General features: G+C 36.0%; 1 protein-coding gene across 2 annotated transcripts; it reads right to left on the minus strand.

Annotated features, from left to right (window-relative positions):
- Positions 1-9502: 9502 nt before the first annotated feature.
- On the minus strand, positions 9503-11499 carry LOC18015135. Of its 2 annotated transcripts, none has more exons than XM_006396330.2 (4): positions 11291-11499; positions 10344-10978; positions 9917-10061; positions 9503-9809 (listed from the first exon to the last, which is right to left on the minus strand). In XM_006396330.2, the coding sequence occupies exons 2-4, from the start codon at positions 10849-10851 to the stop codon at positions 9764-9766; spliced, it is 699 nt and encodes a 232-aa protein (XP_006396393.1). In that variant the 5' UTR covers positions 10852-10978; positions 11291-11499; the 3' UTR covers positions 9503-9763. The 2 variants fall into 2 exon arrangements, with proteins under 2 accessions (XP_006396393.1, XP_006396394.1); XM_006396331.2 differs by having other exon boundaries at positions 10344-10944; positions 11291-11447.
- Positions 11500-18646: the final 7147 nt, after the last annotated feature.

Below are 18646 nucleotides of genomic sequence, written 5' to 3' on the forward strand. Positions count from 1 at the left end.
CTATCAATAAGATCTTATTAAGTAAATTAGATGTACGACTAATTAAGCTTCATGAACTTGGGCCAAAGCCGGCTCTGCAACTAACTTTTATAAAGAAGCATATATCTACTAACTTATATATAAACCAATCTAATTTTTAATTTTCTGCATAACTCGGAACTTAAACGTACGTTTGTTTTTTTTTTTTGTTAAAGTACATAATTATTTTTTAAAATTTTTTTTAGGAAAAATCCAATCTTGAAGTGGTGTAACGTTAACACCCCTAGACAGTCCTTCTTAACGTACGTTTGTTAGTGTAATTCAAATGCTATGCTATCAAATTGGTTTCACCATTCATTAGCTAACCACATCTACTCTCACAGTCTCACGGTCTTACTTACCTAAGCACCTTCACTTCTTCTTGTCTCGGTAATACTTTTGCAAACAATAAATTTGTTTTTCGAAAACTAAAAATTATTACGAGAAAAAGAAACACTAAAACAGTATAGAAAGAAAATGCAAAAGATGATCACCGATTTTTAGGATCCAAGATTAAAGGGTCAATGCATATAAGTTTTTCAACAGCGCATCACTTGCAATCTTATCTCCTAACGATTAAGACCAATACAAATTACGTACAAAGATCTAAACTTTAGAATTTATTAGGACAGTTTTGTTTGTTTGTGAAACCAATTTAGTAGGACATTAAATTCAAGTATCTTCTGCTTGTTGTAATTGTAAACACACATATACCTACACAAATATTTAGTCTGTACGTAAGTCATCATGAGATGATATTTATTTTTTGTGATGGTCAAAACCCGAACACAGCCATATAGCGGAAGAAAGAAAAACTTAGAATATAAAACAAATAGACGGTTGAACCAAAAACAAAATGGAAAATAAAACGAGAATACAGGAGGAAGAACAAAATAAATAAAATAATAAAAGAGAAATGAAGAAAGAGTTGACTAGAGCAGCATGGACCATGAATAGTGCATGGGATAGCTTGAAGTTGAAGATGAATTTGGCTTAAATTAAGCTTCGACGAGAGTTGATATTTTAATGCATGATCCGCGTAAAGGGGATGTAACATGCAATGTACGTACGATGCCCTTTTCATATAAAATTAAGGTTGTACGTACCTCGAAAAAAGTATGAAAGTTCTCTTATTCAAGTTGTCTTTCTTTCTTTCATGTGTCTTTAGGTCTAATCCATCATCAAACCCAAAAGAGGAACACACTTTTTATGTTGTCAAAAGACAGAAAAATCGAAAAGGACCGATCAATAGGTGATAATTTAAGAGATATAAACGAAGTATCCAATGCGAGGGAGTGATTCGATTTGAGCAAAAACGAATTTTAGTTCGATTTATACTATATAGTTTATTTATCTTTTTCAACCGAAACACTTAATTTTCAATACAAAACAAGTTTGAGTAGGTAGATGAGTTGTCTAGTGGATCAAGATTAAGGATGAAGTTCTACCATATATGAAAAATGCTTGTGCTTTTTATCTTAATATATACGTCTTAAATGGTAAAAGTATCCAGCTTCTATAGGTTCCGAAATTATTTGTGCTTCGGTAAGATATATACTCTGATTATTATTTTTTAAAAAGATAAACAAAAATTTTAAAGGAAAAATATATTTATTTAAAATCAAAATAAAAGAATTTATTCGAATTGCCAGAATAAATTTATTTACTTCTTCTTAACTGAGTTATCCAACCAGAATTCGGATGAAAAACTGAAAAAGTTATGATATACTCCATTATTATTATATTCTTAATCATGTTCGATTGGTAACACAAAGTAGGAAGGGCAATGGGAAAAGAGAACCAATAAGCGATATTAAAATAGTTAGAACTTAAGAGAGATAGCGTTCGTAGAACGTTTTCTATATTATATTTATAAATAAATATTAAATATATGTATTTTTTAAAATGATATTTTTGGAATACTATTTTTTTTTAGAATTTTTAGAAATTAAATGTATATATAAATATATATTTCAAAAAATAAAAATATTTGTTTAAAATTGCCAAATCTTATAAAAATATTAAGAGGACAAGTACTTTAATTTTTGTGTGTTATATTTTCAATTTTCTCTACAATGGATAATTATTAAAGTGGTATATATCTATTACTGCAGCGGTACGAGATGAGTTACTGTATCCCAATCAAACAAAACTATATCATCATATATATTATAAGCGAAGTAAAAATTTCATTTAAAGTTCTCTCAATCATTTTCAGGGTGGCTAATTACCCTTTACCCCTTCTTAAATTTGTTTTAATTTTTTTTAAAAAAAATAGAAAAACAACAAAAAATTGTTTAAATCTAAAATATAAATCAATTAAAATATAAGTTGTAATATTAAAAAAAATCTAAATTCACGATTTTATCTGAATATTTCGTTTAAAGCTCTTTCATTCAATTTCAGGGTGGTTAATTACCTTTTATCCCTTCTTAAATTTGTTTTAATTTTTTCTAGAAAAAAAAATGTTTAAATCAAAAATATAAATCAATTAAAATATAAGTTGTAATATTAAAAAAAAACTAAATTCACGATTTTATCTGAATAATAAAACATAAATAAAATATGTTGTTAATATTTAATATTATTCACGATTTTATTTCTAAACAATATTCTATAACAGAAAATATGTATCTTATCTAACAGAAAATATGTTAGTTTTAATATTTAATATTAATATTTAATATTATTCACGATTTTATTTCTAAACAATATTCTATAACAAAAAATATGTATCTTATCTAATAGAAAAATATGTTGGTTTTAATATTTAATATTATTTGTTACAAAGAAAATTATTTTGTTTCATGGAGTTTTTTACCAACACTGCGAAAGTTAATACTTATTATACAGTCTAATGTACAATTATTAGAATAAGATGAAGACAAATAAGAAAACGAAGATAAACCAGAAGACTTCTTTACAACCTAATGTTTATTTATTCAATAATATAATGTGAAAATAAAGAAATAAAAAGATGAAGATAAGCGAAAGAAAAACTGGAAGAGTAATATAACTAAAAGATGGATACAATGAATAATGAGAGGGAAGAAAATCTGGAAGAAAAAATAAAAAAGAAGTCGGAGGAGACGAACACGATGAAGAAGTACAAGAAAAAACGGAAGAAAGAAAGAAAAATTAAAAAAAAGAAGTAGAAAGAATAAGAGGAAAAAAATCAAAACATAAAGAAAAATACAAAGTTAATGACAAAGAAGTTAAAAAACGAGAAAAAAAACAAACAAAAAGTTGTGATTAAGAAGAAGAAAAGAGACAGTGTTGAAGAAGACAAGAATAAGGTGAATAGGAAAAGAGATGAAGAAAAAAGAGTAGAAGAAGAAGAATGTGGATAAAGAAGTCTAATAAAAACTAAAAGAAGTACAAGAAAAAAAAACTCAAAGAATACAAAATGATGATGAAGAATTCAAAGATGATGAAATAGAAGTAGGAAAGTATGTGGAAGAAAACAAAACAAAAAAAATAAAGAAGAAGAAGAAGAAGACATAAGAGAAGAGGAAAAAGATGTAGAAGTCAAACGCGATGATGACGATGAAAGAAAAATATGGAAGAATAAAAAATAGAAATATAGATTTAAGAAGAGAAATAACACAAAGAAGTAGAAGTCGAAGATGATGAAGAAGAAGAAAGAAAAGATGGGGAAGAAGAAAATCCAAAAGGTGAATAAGAAGAAGAATCAAAAGCTGAAATTCATGAAGAAAGGGAAGAAGGAAATGATAAAGAACAATAAGAAAAAAATTATAAAAAAGTAAAATATATAGGACAATACAGAGATGTTAAAGGATTTTGACAAGAAAAACCGTAAGAAGAAGAACAAGAAGACAAATGACTTAAAATGGGAGAAGAAGAAGAAGAAGAAGAAAACCATAAATAGAAGGCAAAGTGGAAAAAGAAAAATATAGGAAAAAAAAACTAGATGAATACCTTATTGAGGATAATGTAAATGAGGAAACATTTGGAGATTTATGATTTTGGAGGCACTGAAAAAGAAGATGAAAAATTTATAAAAAAAGAAGAATAGTCGAAAGAAAAAGAAAAAAAGAAGTCAAAGAAAAAGAAAAAAACCTATAATATTTATGTATTATTCATGCATATGTGATAATATATTTTTTTATAGTTCATTGCATATATAAACTATAACAGACATATATAATCTGTTTTTTTTTTTAAAAAAAGATAAAAAATACATTTAGTAAAAATAAATATTTTCGAATGATACCGTTTATTCTGTTTTAATTTCAAATATTTCAATAACACAAATGATGCAAGATGACAGTTTGATATTTTCAACACATTCTCGAAATTTACCAAAATATAGTGACAGATTCCATCAATTGGTTATGTTTTAATTAGTAAGACTTTCCACCCGCGCAAGGCGCGGACAAACTACCTAGTTTATATTTATTTCAGTTTTTAGAAACAAAACTTATAAATAAAGTTTTGAATTTAACTCTTAAGCACCGCACATGGAGGAGCCGCCTAGTTTTAGACACTGATTTTAAGGCAAATTTTCATAATAATAACGTCAGTAAAAGTGTAATGGCCGTTAAACGCTGTAGAATCTAATTGGTGGTGATACTGTCTCTTTCAGCATATATGAAGACATTTTGTTGTTGTTGTTAGAGCATGTCCAATGGGGGGATGAGGGGAGTCTCTAATGGCTTTTTTAATTAAAAAGAAAATTTTTAATCATGTTTTTAAGCAGGATCGATCCTAATTTAGTAGTTTTTGGAGACCCATTAATTACTCCGACGTGTCGCATTGTGGTTGGTTAGATGATTTTATTTTATTTTTGATTTTATTTATTCAAACACTCTGTTTTGATTAGAGGGTTTGAAGTTGGGTTGGTTTTTATTTTTTGTCTAACCTTCTTCGTCTTCTTCTTCGGAGGAGACTTCGGTGATATCAGAGAGAGGCGAGAGAGAGGCGATTAAACGGACAACTGATCAGCGATGCTTATTTGATCGGTGGATGGATCAAATAAGATCGGTGGATGCAGATGCGAAGATCGGCGCTGCAGATGCGAAGATCGGTGGATGGATGGATGATGATCGGCGATGCTTATTTGATCGGTCGAGGTACAGACAACTGATCGGCGATGGCTTATTTGATGTAAATCAAAGCACAGTCAAAGCAAATTCAGAGATGGGTATATTACAAGTAAGATTTTTACTCAGTTTATTGATTTCCCGAAAATGTAGTGAGTTAATGAATTAGGAAGGCTTTGATGTGGTTGATGATTGATGGTTTGGATGGATTGGATTACTGATTGAATCAATGCTCTGTAGTGGTTAGGTTTGCATTAGATATTGTAGTCAATGCTTTGTTGAATTAGGATGTGATTTGTAGTTGCTCTATGTCACGGTTGATAAATGTGAGAGTGGAATCAATGCATTTGTGTCACAATGAATGCTTCGGTTAAAACTCTAATAACTAGTTTCTTTTGCTCATGTCTTCAGAAACTACAAACTCTTAACTACAAACTCTAACTTAACTCTAACTTAACTTGAACTTTAAATCTATCTTCAATGCTAACTCCATCTTGAATAAGCTTCTATATATTGAAGCTCACTTTGTTTTTTTTAAAAGACACACACCCAAACTTCTTTCCACACTTTTTAAAAGACACACCGAAATCACACACCCAAACACACACCCTAAACACATTCACTAAACCTTCCAATGGATTCAACTAATCCTTTTTCTGACACATCAGGCTTCATGGACCTGCTAACTAGCCAACAAAGAACCCAAACCCATAGCCTTGAACCCATGGAAACAACCATAGCACTCGGTGATTCACAAGTTCCAGTGTTTGGAACACAATGGAGTGATGCTCCAAGTCCAACTGATGCACAAGAGAAGGAGCGTAAGACCAGGAAGCCATGGACTCCTGCTGAAGATCTTGCGCTTATAAGCGCCTGGCTTAATACCAGCAAGGATCCAATCATCAACAATGGGCAAAGGGCAGATGCATTCTGGAAAAGAATAGCCATCTACTATGCGGCGAGTCCTGACGTGTCTGCTGAAGATAAGAGAGGGCCAACTAACTGTAAGCAGAGATGGGCCAAGATAAATGAGTTTGTCTGCAAGTTTGTTGGGTCGTATGAGGCAGCTTCATCTCAAAAAACATCAGGTCAAAATGAAAATGATGTAATGAAGCTGGCTTTGGAGATATTCCACAATGATTACAAACACAAATTCACCATGGAGCACTGCTGGAGAGAACTGCGTCATGATCAGAAGTGGGCAGGAAATGGAAGCTCAAAAAAAAGAAGAACCGATGGTGCTAGAGTTGAAGGAACCGATGCTCCTTTGAGGCATGGAGATGATGAAGGAATTCCTCGGCCTGCTGGTGTAAAAGCTTCCAAGGGCAAAAAAAAAACAACAAAGACCAATGGTGGTCGTTTGGAAGAAGATGGTAAGGATTTAGTGGACTTTAGAAGCATCTTTGAGCTAAGGGAAAGGGAGTTAGCATTGAAAGATAAGACTAACAAGCAAAAGATACTCGAAAATCTGCTTGCAAAAACCGAACCTCTTACTGAGGTAGAATTCGAGCTTAAGAACAAGCTCATTAAGGAAATGTTGTCAAATATGTGAGAGTTTGTATGAGTGAGTTAAGGATGAGGTCTGTTTTTCTTTGGTATGAGTTAGTTTTTGGGTATGTCATATTGTTAAGTCTTTTGGGTATGTCATATTGTTAAGTCTTTTTGGGTATGTCATATTGTTAAGTCTCGGGTATAACTTCTATGTCTTGTAATGTTTGTTCTATGTATTTTTATAAAGCCTTTCAGTTGTTTGTCTTTTGGTTTAGGTTCTATGTATTGTATTCAAGACTCCATATATATATATGATTCTGTTTCCTTTATCATTTGTATGACTTATATTCACTTGTTCATGATCTCTTTTTTCTTATTGCAGGCAACAAAGTCATGGACAAACGGCTACAAAGGAGGCTTTGAAGAAATGGCTACAATTTGTATATTCATATAGGTTTGGGCCACCATTATTATTTTGGCCGATGTTTTGTGCAATATAAGGTTTGGAACTGGTACTTAGCTATATTTTGGGCCTGCTATTTTGTATTGGCCGTTAAAAACTTTTAGCCGATGTTTTTATGTCCCACTTCTTTTTCTGTCCCAATTTGTTATGTCCCACTTCTTTTTATCCGATGTTTTTGGCCAAGTCTTTAGCAAGTGGTGGTTTTGTATTCATATGTACACACCACACAATTTATTACACAATTTATGGCACAATTTATTACACACCATACAACTCATCCCACCACATATTCAATGAATGGTGTAAACTCAAGCGTATTGTCTATATATTAGAAGATTGCAAATGCTCACAAACAAATCATCTTATTCAACATCATCTTTATTTTTTACAACTCTCTTCTTCCTACATCGTTTTCTAACTCTCTTCATCATCTTTCTTTCTCATAACAAAAAACCATCTTCTATGGCATCTTCATCCAATAATAATTTTGAGAAAATTATTGAAGACAAATTCGAGGAAGCTTTTGAAAATGCATATGAAAATGCATTTGAAAATCTACTTGTTAATCAGAGCAATCGTCAAAGATCAACCAAAAAAAAAAAGAGCATATATTGAGAGAGATCGAGAACAAGGCCATATCCGTTTATGGAACGACTATTTCCGGGAAGATTCAACATATCCACCCTATATGTTTCGTCGTCGTTTCAGAATGAACAAACCTTTGTTCATGCGTATTGTTGATGGCCTCTCTACTCATCTTCCATTCTTTCAACAAAGACGAGATGCTACCGAAAGATCCGGTCTCTCTGCACTACAAAAATCTACGGCAGCCATTCGTATGATGGCATATGGTTGTGCGGCTGATGCGGTTGATGAATACCTCCGGCTTGGTGAAAGCACCGCCCTTTCTTGCTTGGAAAATTTTGTAGAAGGAATCATATATCTTTTTGGAGATGAGTATCTACGAAGACCCACACCAGAAGATCTTCAACGCCTACTAGATAGTGGAGAATCTCGCGGATTTCCCGGGATGATAGGAAGCATCGATTGTATGCATTGGGAGTGGAAAAATTGTCCCACTGCTTGGGCCGGACAATTCACACGAGGATCTGGCAAACCGACAATCGTTTTAGAGGCTGTAGCTTCAGAAGATCTTTGGATATGGCACGCATTTTTTGGCCCGCCAGGTACTTTAAATGATATTAATGTGCTCGATCGTTCTCCGGTATTTGATGATATATTACAAGGTAAAGCTCCGAAAGTGAATTATTTTGTCAACGAACGACAGTATCACTTAGCTTACTATCTCACCGATGGAATTTATCCAAAATGGGCTACATTTATCCAATCTATAAGCCGACCACAAGGTGACAAAGCATGTTTTTTTGCAAAACGTCAAGAAGCTACCCGTAAAGATGTCGAGCGTGCTTTTGGAGTCTTGCAAGCTCGGTTTGCCATTGTCAAAAATCCAGCTCTGATGTGGGATAAGGTGAAGATAGGAAAAATTATGCAAGCTTGTATAATACTTCATAACATGATTGTAGAAGACGAACGAGATGGGTACAGTTTGTCTAATGTTGAAGAATTCACACAAGGAGAATCAAACAGAACTTCACATGTGGATATGACGTATTCTACCAATATGCCTTTAAATCTCACTAATATTATGGCCATCCGGAATTCACTGCATTCTCGAACTACGCATGAACAATTAAAAGAAGATTTAGTTGAGCATTTGTGGAATAACTTTGGTTCAATTCAAGATTACAACTAATCTTATTATTTCCGGTTTATGATTTGCATCTCTCTTTTGTTTTGTTTTTCTGTATTCTATGTCTAAGTTTGTATTAATTAAATATTTGTATTAATAAAATGTGTGTATTAATAAAATATTTGTATTAATATAATGTTTGTATTCATAAAAATGTTTGTATTTGAAAAATTGTAAAAAAAAAAAAAACAATTAGAGCCTCTCTTTAAGAGACTACCATTGAACACTAATCTAATGAAAAAATTATAATGGAGTTCTAGTGCATTAAAAAGAATAAAAAACTATTAAAATTAGGATTAGATCCCCTTCTTTGTATACTATGGATGGAGGTGGTCTTAGAAATTTATGAGGAAAGATGAGTCTGAATCTGATTGGTGATACTGTCTCTTTCAGTATATGTAAAGACATTTTGTTGTTGTTGTTAGAAATTTATGAGGAAAGATAAGTCTTTTGCAATAACTAAAAAACAAAATTTCCATGGGAAAATTTTTCAACTCATCTCGTCACGAGGAAATTCTTCATTTTTTGTTGGGTCATTAATTATCAATTTTCTTTATAAACTTGGTGAAACAGACACCATGAAAAAAAGAAAAAAAAACTAAAAAGATTGATGTTAGTACTTGGCATCATCAATCATCATCATCTATTGCGTAAATTTCTTCAGAGATAATGATGCCTATAAAGCACCGAGATAAACAATGAAAAGCCTAATCATCATCAATCATCATCAGCATCATTGCTTTAGGTCATAACACTCAGGTCGCTGTACAAAGCCTAACCTCAAAAAAAAAGGAACAGATTCATCCACAGGAATATATACAAGCAGAGCAACACAGAGACAAACATGTGAGCACAAGAACAGAGCAAAAGGAACAATAGAGTGATGTCAAGAATTTACGAACAAAACAAAAACATAAGTACTGTTTTTGGTTTACGTTACAAGAATCCGAAGAGAACTCATCTGGTGATTTCTTCATTGTCTGCACCCGAAACTCTCTTATACCTGAAATTTACACAGAGCATCACCAATTGGAAATTAACTCAGTTAAATCTGTATAGAGACTGTTCTCTCTGGTCTGTGTGGCTAAAGAAAAGAGCAAGGAATCTCACCTGAAAGAAGTAGTTGGGCTGGGATCGATTCTCTCGCGAGGAGCAAACTCATTGTAGAACTGAACAGAGACCATACGGTTATTGGCTGAAACAGTTGGTGCAGGAGAATTGTCTGAATTCAAACTTGCATTGCTTGTGAAGAACCCTGCAATAGAGAATTTTATGAGATAACAGAAGCTTTGGTCATTTCACAAGAAGACACACACACACACAGACCCAAAAGATATACCTAACAGAACATTTGACCAAAGATCTCCTAAGCTACAACAAGAAAGATAACACGTGTGTGATTGGTGAAGAACCAACATTACACAAAGATAAGACATAAATAAAAAAGAAGCAACAGAAACCATGCGGAACCAAACCAACATAGCAATTTTGTGTTCTTCAAAACTTGATCAAGGAAACTTAAAAACGGTGTTTTCACCTTGAAAAATTAGGAAGACGAAGAATATAACCGTGACTATCATTGCGAAAACGCTACTGCAGGGAGACGATGACTTTGCTGCTTTCATTCTTCTCAATGTCTTCATACGTTCAATCCTAGCACGCTTTCTCATAGCGAGCTCCGCGATTTCCCTCATCAACTTCTGGTCATTTGCAGTCAGTGACGGACCTTTTGGAGGTCTCGGCGGCTTTGAAGGCTTCCTCGTCTTCTTAAGCTTAACACTATCGAATTTTCTGCCCGAAAGGTCCAAACTTTGACTGCTTCTTTCTCTCCGCTTTCCGTCTCCCATTAACGGGTTTATCAGATCATCAGCAACCTTTTCAGACCCATCATAGCTCAAACGTCCACTCCAAACCTGTTCCAAAACATCATCCTCTGATTTTTCTTCTGATAAAACAAGATCCGAGGTGATCTCTTGTGTCTCGTCGAATCTACCACCTTCAATATCAACATCAAGATCTTCTTCTCCTGAAACAATTTGATCCATCCCGCACAAACACTGATCAAACCCTTACAAAATTAATCTTCTTTAGAGGCTTCCTCAGCTCAAAAGACTTGCTCTTTAAGTCCCTTCGTCCTCCTAATATAGCAAATGACGCAATTCATCAACAAAACTGCAATAGAGCATAATCAAAATGTTAATATGGTTTAGTCAAAACCCTAACATCACCACCCAATCACCTCCGCTTTTGAATCTACCGAAACAACCACTGATACATGTGAATCATAATTTGCAAATCCTTTCATTTCTGGAGCAAACCAAACGACAAAAAAGTTTTGATATTTATTGGAACTTACAGCTTATTAGATTAACCCATTTCTCAAGCACATATTCTAGAGAAAAAACCTCTGATTTTATTTAAGATTTCAATTTGATAAAGAAAAAAACAGAAAAATTCCTTCAGACAACAAAATTAAGAACTCACGGATTCAAGCATAATCGCTGGGAATGTCGAGACCCCTCGATGCTGCGAGGTACGAGGAGAGACAAAAAGGAAGAACTTTGAATCCAATTTTGGGAAAGGAAAGAGAGAGTATTCCAACCCCAAATTAGGGTTCATATGGGTAGAATTTTTTTTTCTTTTTCGATTATATCCGTTTGGTTTTTTTTTTTATATATATATAAATAGAGAAACACAACACACTCGGATGTCTTTTGGATTTTAATGTCGCCGAACAAATTTTAAATTTGGAAAAAACTTTCAAGACGTGCCAGCTTTCTTCAGAATCTTACGGACTTTCGGGTCTTCTTTTTATTGTTTTCTTTTCAATATTATAATTTAAAAATTAGGAAATCAAAATACACAGAAAAATCAAAAGTTGACAAGAAAAAGTTTAGGAAATCAAAACACAAAACTGTATAGAAAAGTCGACAAAAATTTAGTTTTTTTTAAAAAAAATGTCGACTTATTTTTCTGAAAAGTATAAACTGTTGTGAAAACTTAGAAACTTTATTAATCACTAGAATGTATATATAGAGTACATAGGGAATCTAGATTAAGTACAATGTCCTGATGGGCCTAATGGGCCGGTATAAGAGTCCATATATGATATGTGTTATAACACTCCCCCTTGGACGAGTGAACCGGGTCAGCTACTCAATCGGGATCTCGATAATGCGCTGGGGAATGTTGCCTCATTAAAACCTTACCAGGAAAAACCCAGTGGGACAAAACCATGGTGAAGGAAAAAGAGTACAACACGCATTACTCCCCCTGATTGTAGCATCACTGCAGATCTCTAAGTCTATACATTCCTATCTATTTGACGAGCTTCCGGTGTGTTGAAGTAGGCAATGATTTGGTGAAGAGGTCAGCTGAATTCTCACTGGATCGGACCTGCTGAACGCTGAGAGTGCCGTCCTTCTGCCAGTCTGAGGTTGAGAAGAACTTCGGTAGAATGTGCTTCGTCCGATCTCCTTTGATATATCCTTCCTTGAGCTGAGCTATGCATGCCGCGTTGTCTTCATACATCACCGTGGGCTGTGTGTCTTCGTCCATACCACAATCTCTGCGGATGTGCTGAGTCATGGAGCGCAGCCAGACGCATTCCCTACTAGCCTCATGAATGGCTAGGATTTCAGCATGGTTTGATGAAGTGGCAGTGAGTGTCTGCTTTATTAATCTCCAAGAGATGGCTGTTCCTCCATGCGTAAAAACGTAGCCAGTTTGAGACTTGGCAGTGTGCGGATCTGATAGATATCCTGCATCGACGAAGCCGACTAACCCATCTTTATTTTGGTTAGTATAGAAGAGTCCTAAGTCTTGAGTACCTCGAAGGTATCTTAGGAGATGTTTTATACCGTTCCAGTGCCTCTGAGTTGGAGATGAACTATATCGAGCGAGGAGGTTCACGGCAAAACATATGTATGGTCTAGTGTGACTAGCCAGGTACATTAACGCTCCTACAGCACTGAGGTATGGCTTTTCAGGACCAAGGATTTCTTCATCATCCTTTTTGGGACCAAGAGGGTCATCACTTAAGCTTCTAACTACCATTGGGCTGGTCAATGGGTGAGCTTGGTCCATATTAAATCGCTTGAGTACCTTTTCGATATAAGCCGATTGATGCACAAGGATTCCTCCTTTGATGTACTCAAGTTGTAATCCCAAACAGTACTTTGTTTTGCCTAGGTCTTTCATTTCGAATTCTGCTTTTAAGCAGTCGACTGTTTGGGAGATCTCACCAGATGTTCCGAGGATGTTTAGATCATCCACGTATACTGCTATGATTACAAATCCTTTGTTTGAGTACTTCTTGATGAAGATGCATGGACTGATGGGGTCATTTTTGTAGCCTTCTTTGATGAGGTAATCGCTGAGGCGGTTGTACCACATACGCCCACTTTGTTTCAGTCCATACAAGGATTTGTTCAGCCTGATGCAGTATTGATCTCGAGATGCATTTTTGTCTTTTAGTTCAATGCCATCTGGGAGTCTCATATATATTTCGTTGTCCAGGGGCCCATAGAGATATGCGGTTACAACATCCATTAACCGCAGATCAAGATTTTCTCTTATGGCCAGACTTATGAGGAATCGGAATGTTGTTGCATCCACCACTGGAGAATAAGTCTCCTCATAATCGATTCCAGGTCTCTGTGAGAATCCTTGTGCTACAAGCCGTGCTTTGTATCGAACGACTTCACCGAGTTCGTTCCTTTTGCACACAAAGACCCATTTGTGGCCTACTGGCTTGATGTGTGATGGGGTCCGGATGATCAGACCGAACACGTTTCTGAGTTTGAGACTCTTTAACTCCACGTTTATGGCTTCTTTCCATTTTAGCCAATCTGTTCGATGTGTACACTGTGTTATTGACGTGGGTTCTAGATCCTCTTGCGTGAGCGCAACATCAAGTGCTACTTTGTATGCAAAGAGTGCATTTAAGTCGACTTCTTTTCGATTCCATTGTATTCCGGACATATTGTAATTGATGGAGATCTCATTGTTATCTTCTGAACCTGGAGATTCGGCGTCCCGAACTTCCATTGAGGGTTCATTAGATTGAGTCTCAGCCGCGGCTATGTCTGATATTGCAGGAATCCCGGTTTCGGTTATTGCACCTTTCTTTGATTTCCGGGGATTCTTATCTTTGGAACCGAGAGGTCTGCCCCGTTTGAGACGTGGTGCAGACTCTGTAGCAACTTGAGTCTGTCCCGTTGGGACAGCTATTCGTACTGGTGCATTACAAGCTGGGATGTACGATTTGGTTACTTTGGTCGGGTCAGCAAAGGAATCTGGCAATTGATTAGCTAGCTTTTGATAATGAATAATCTTTTGGATCTCTGAATCACATTCTAGAGTCCGAGGATCTTGCCAATTTAATGATGTTTGATTCCATGAAAGATCTTTGACCAGCTTGTTTGTCTCACCACCTAAAGAGGGATATACCGATTCATCGAATTGGCAATCCGCATATCTGGCCTTGAAGAGATCTCCAGTGGTTGGCTCGAGATATCTTATGATGGTGGGAGAGTCAAAACCAACATATATTCCCATCCTTCTTTGAGGTCCCATTTTGGTTCGATGTGGTGGAGCAATGGGTACATATACTGAACACCCAAATGTTTTGAGATGGGAGATGTCTGGCTCATGACCCGAGAGTAGTTGGGATGGGGAATATTTGTATTCACTAGATGGCCGGATGCGTATGAGTTCAGCAGCATGTAATACTGCATGTCCCCATGCTGAGGCCGGGAGCTTTGATCTCATGAGTAATGGTCGGGCTATCCATTGAATGCGTTTAATGAATGATTCAGCCAATCCATTTTGAGTATGGACATGTGCTACAGGATGTTCCACGGTTACCCCCATGGCCATACAGTAGTCATTAAACGCTTGTGAGGTAAATTCACCAGCATTGTCAAGGCGGATAGTCTTTAGTGGGAAGTCAGGGAAATGGGCCCGCAATTTTATGATTTGGGCCAAGAACCTAGCGAAGGCTTGGTTCCGAGAGGACAAGAGACAAACATATGACCAACGGGTCGATGCGTCTATAAGGACCATGAAGTACCGGAATGGTCCGGAAGATGGATGTATAGGTCCACAGATATCGCCCTGGATTCTTTCTAGGAAATGAAGTGTTTGTTTAGAGATTTTAACTGGTGAAGGCCGAGTGATCAATTTGCCTTGAGAACAAGCTGTGCACATGAGGTGTGTTGAGGATAAGCTCGGTTTTCTTTGAGGGTATGCCTTTGAGAGTTTTGAATTAGTTTACGCATCATATTTGCACCGGGATGACCGAGCCGGTCGTGCCAAATAGTATAATCAGTAAACCGGGCTTTGAGAGTGGTATTAGCTTCAATCATACTGACTTTAGCATGGTAAAGTCCAGTAGAGAGCGCGGGTATGGTTTCGAGGATTTGTTTATGGCCGTCTACGGTTTTAGTGACTAGGAGGGATTCTTTGTTCCCTTGACCTTGGGTTTCTATGTGGAAACCATTCTGTCTTATATCCTTGAAGCTCAGAAGATTTCTCTTCGAACTAGGAGAATATAGAGCATCTGGTATTTCAAGTTGTGTGCCATTTGATAGCAACACATAGGCATGGCCATATCCTTCGATAAGGTTTGAGGGACCCGCGATGGTGCTAATATTTGCGGTTTGATAGGTTAGGTTTATGAAGTAACTTTTGTTTCTTAAGATAGTGTGGCTGGATCCACTATCTACGACTATGGTTTCCATTTGCTGGTGTGCTTCATTATGAATAGAAGATAGAATTCAGTATTGAGGAATTCAGAAAATGTGATAAATCATAAAGTAAAGCAGTGTCTGAGAATAAAGGCAAATGAAACAAATCCCAAAATGAAAAAAAAAATAAAGAACAAAATCAAATTGTATCAGAGTTTCAGATGATTGAATTAATCGAGGAGATCAGCTGTTTCATAGTCCATGGGGTCGGTCTGCTCGTTTGTGGTGTTCTCATCATCAAGGAGGTCGTCACCTTCCAGGTTAGCAGCATCGACTGGCTGAGTCATGTTGGCTTCAGCAGGAGCTTTTCCGTACTTCTGGTATAGATCGCAGTGGATCTTGGGGGTGCGACATTGCTTTGTTGGGTGGTTGAACATCCCACATCTGGTACAAGCAGAGTGATCAGGGTTGGTGTGGCGGGTCGGCTTGGTGATGCCTCGACCACGACCAGGACCATAACTGAGGTTAGGTCGGTTGCCACGACCATAACTGAGGTTAGGTCGGTTGCCACGACCATGTCTGCGTCCACGTCTTCCACGTCCATGTCCTCGGCCATTACCACGTCCATTACCACGTCCACGGCGGTGATCTGAGGATCTATCGGGTTGAACATGGTAGGACTCTTGACGAGAAGCTGGGATAGGAGCCGATCCCGGGGGCCTCATAGCGCTGTTCCTCATAAGCAGCTGGTTATTCTTCTCAGCGAGGAGAAGACAGGACAACAAGTCTTCGTACAATGTGTGTTTCATTGCACGGTATTGTTGTTGGAGCACAACATTCTCTGTGCTGAATGTGGATAATGTTTTCTCGAGGAGATCATTATCTGTCACATCCTCGCCACAGAGTTTCCGGATGGCAACAATACGAAAGAGTTCGTTGTTGTAATCATCTACGGATTTGTAGTCCTGGAACCGAAGGTTCTTCCAGTCGAAATCTGCCTGAGGCAACTGGACCATTTTCTGATGGTCATATCGCTTTTTCAGCGCTTGCCACAATTCAAGTGGATTCTCAAGAGTGAGATATTGCTGCTTAAGGCTCGGGGCCAAATGATGGCGTATGTGACATATCGCCTGAGACTGTCCCTTACGGGATGCGGTGTTACCGTCGGTAATACACGCATCGAGTTCTTTCGATGCAAGGAACAAGCGCATGTCTAGGGCCCACTCGAGGTAGTTATCCCCGGAGACGTGAAGGGCCTCGAATTCACATTTCTGAATGTTTGACATCTGAAAACATGAGATTGATTTTGTTAGGGATTGTTTTGAGAAAATTTTGAATGCTGATGATGAAACTTTCTATTTTGAGAATATTTCTATTTTAGGAAAGTTTCTAAATTTGGAAAGTTTCTAATTTGGGTAATTTTCTAAATGAGGAAAGTTTCTATGTCGGGAAAATTTCTATATGAGGAAAGTTTTTATATGAGGAAACTTTCTATTAGAGGGAACTTTCTCGGAAATAGTAAATTTTAAAGGGTATGGTTTTAGTTACCCCGAACATGATGTCGGTTTAATAGCTGTGATTTAATCGGTTAAAGCCGAATATAATTTCGGTTAATGAGAACCAGGTTTAGCCGGTTTTAGGCGGTTTAGGAGGAACCCTAGGGGAGCCGAATATGATTAGGGTTTTATCTAGGGTTTTAACGGTTTGGAAAGCATATTTTGGATGTGATTTCGAGATCTATAGGATCTGTGGTCGATGGTTTTAATAATTTCACAAGGACAACAAAGAAATCACGTGAAAAGGACTAGGGTTTAAGCATTATGACTTACGATTTTGAAGATTACAAAATCGTGAATCAAGCTTAGGATTTAGGGTTGATTTTCTTAGTTTATTCAATCAAGTGTTTCAAGCAAGAGAATCAACAATCAAATAAGCTGCAACAAGCTTATTAAACATGAAGAAAATCGAATAGGTTTATGCCATAAACATGGCCAAAAACGGTTGTTAGGTTTTTGTAGATTAGGGTTTTATAAAACGAGTTTAAAACCTTTGAACATGCATAAACTTGTAATTTAAACAATCAATCAACAAGTTATCAATCAATCATCAGAGTATCAAACACTTTCAATCAATTAGAGATCGATTTTTTTTTTTTTTATAGGGTTTTGAAGTGTTTAAACAACAGGTTCTATGGCTCTCAGTTTTAGAAGATACCTTTTCCACCTTTGGATTTCTGTACTGTAAGTGTGCGTGAGGGCGCGTCCGACGTTGGATCGACAAACGGTTTTCACCAGTAGATTCGTCTCGTCGAGGGCTTCGATTTGATATGTAGATCGTCTTCTGGTTCCTCACGGTTTGGAAGATATGCGTCTTTTAAGTTTCGATTTGCTTTTAGGGTTTTGGTGGTGGCCGGATTTATTAGGGTTTTTCGCTCAGAGAGTCTTATCGTGCTGATAACGTATTGTGAAAACTTAGAAACTTTATTAATCACTGGAATGTATATATAGAGTACATAGGAAATCTAGATTAAGTACAATGCCCTGATGGGCCTAATGGGCCGATATAAGAGTCCATATATGATATGTGTTATAACATAAACCACTAAAAGTGGATAAGCTTCTTTTATTTTTCTAACCTAATTGCTGACATGAATCCATGTTTAATATAACTTCTAAAAGCTAAGTTAATGTTTTATATCTTTCACTGAGCATAGTCCTTTAACAAAAAAAAAAAAAATCTTTTCACTGAGCATTAAAAGCAATATTGGTTAAAAGTCAAGCAATTTGACGACATAAAAAGTCAAGTAATTTTGAATATCTTTACAAAAAAAAGGAGGTCATTCTCAACTTTTTTCATGTAACGTAAGGCAAATTTCTAAAATATATATCATACAATATATGTACTGGTAATACACCGTTTAACATATAAATACATATAGCTGTTTATGTAGATAATATATAATATTTTTTAAAAGAAAATCTATAGAACCATAAAATTTTGTTAGTATATGTATACCTAATATGCTAATATATAAACCGTTTATACGACTGTACACCGTACACACAGTAGTTTTAGCACACTAATGTTACGTAAACCGAATCAGTATCATGATGGGGTTTACGATTCCAACCACATTTGAATTTAATTGTTC

This window comes from Eutrema salsugineum, unplaced genomic scaffold (assembly GCF_000478725.1).
Source record: "Eutrema salsugineum unplaced genomic scaffold, Eutsalg1_0 scaffold_3, whole genome shotgun sequence".
Lineage (NCBI taxonomy): Eukaryota > Viridiplantae > Streptophyta > Magnoliopsida > Brassicales > Brassicaceae > Eutrema > Eutrema salsugineum.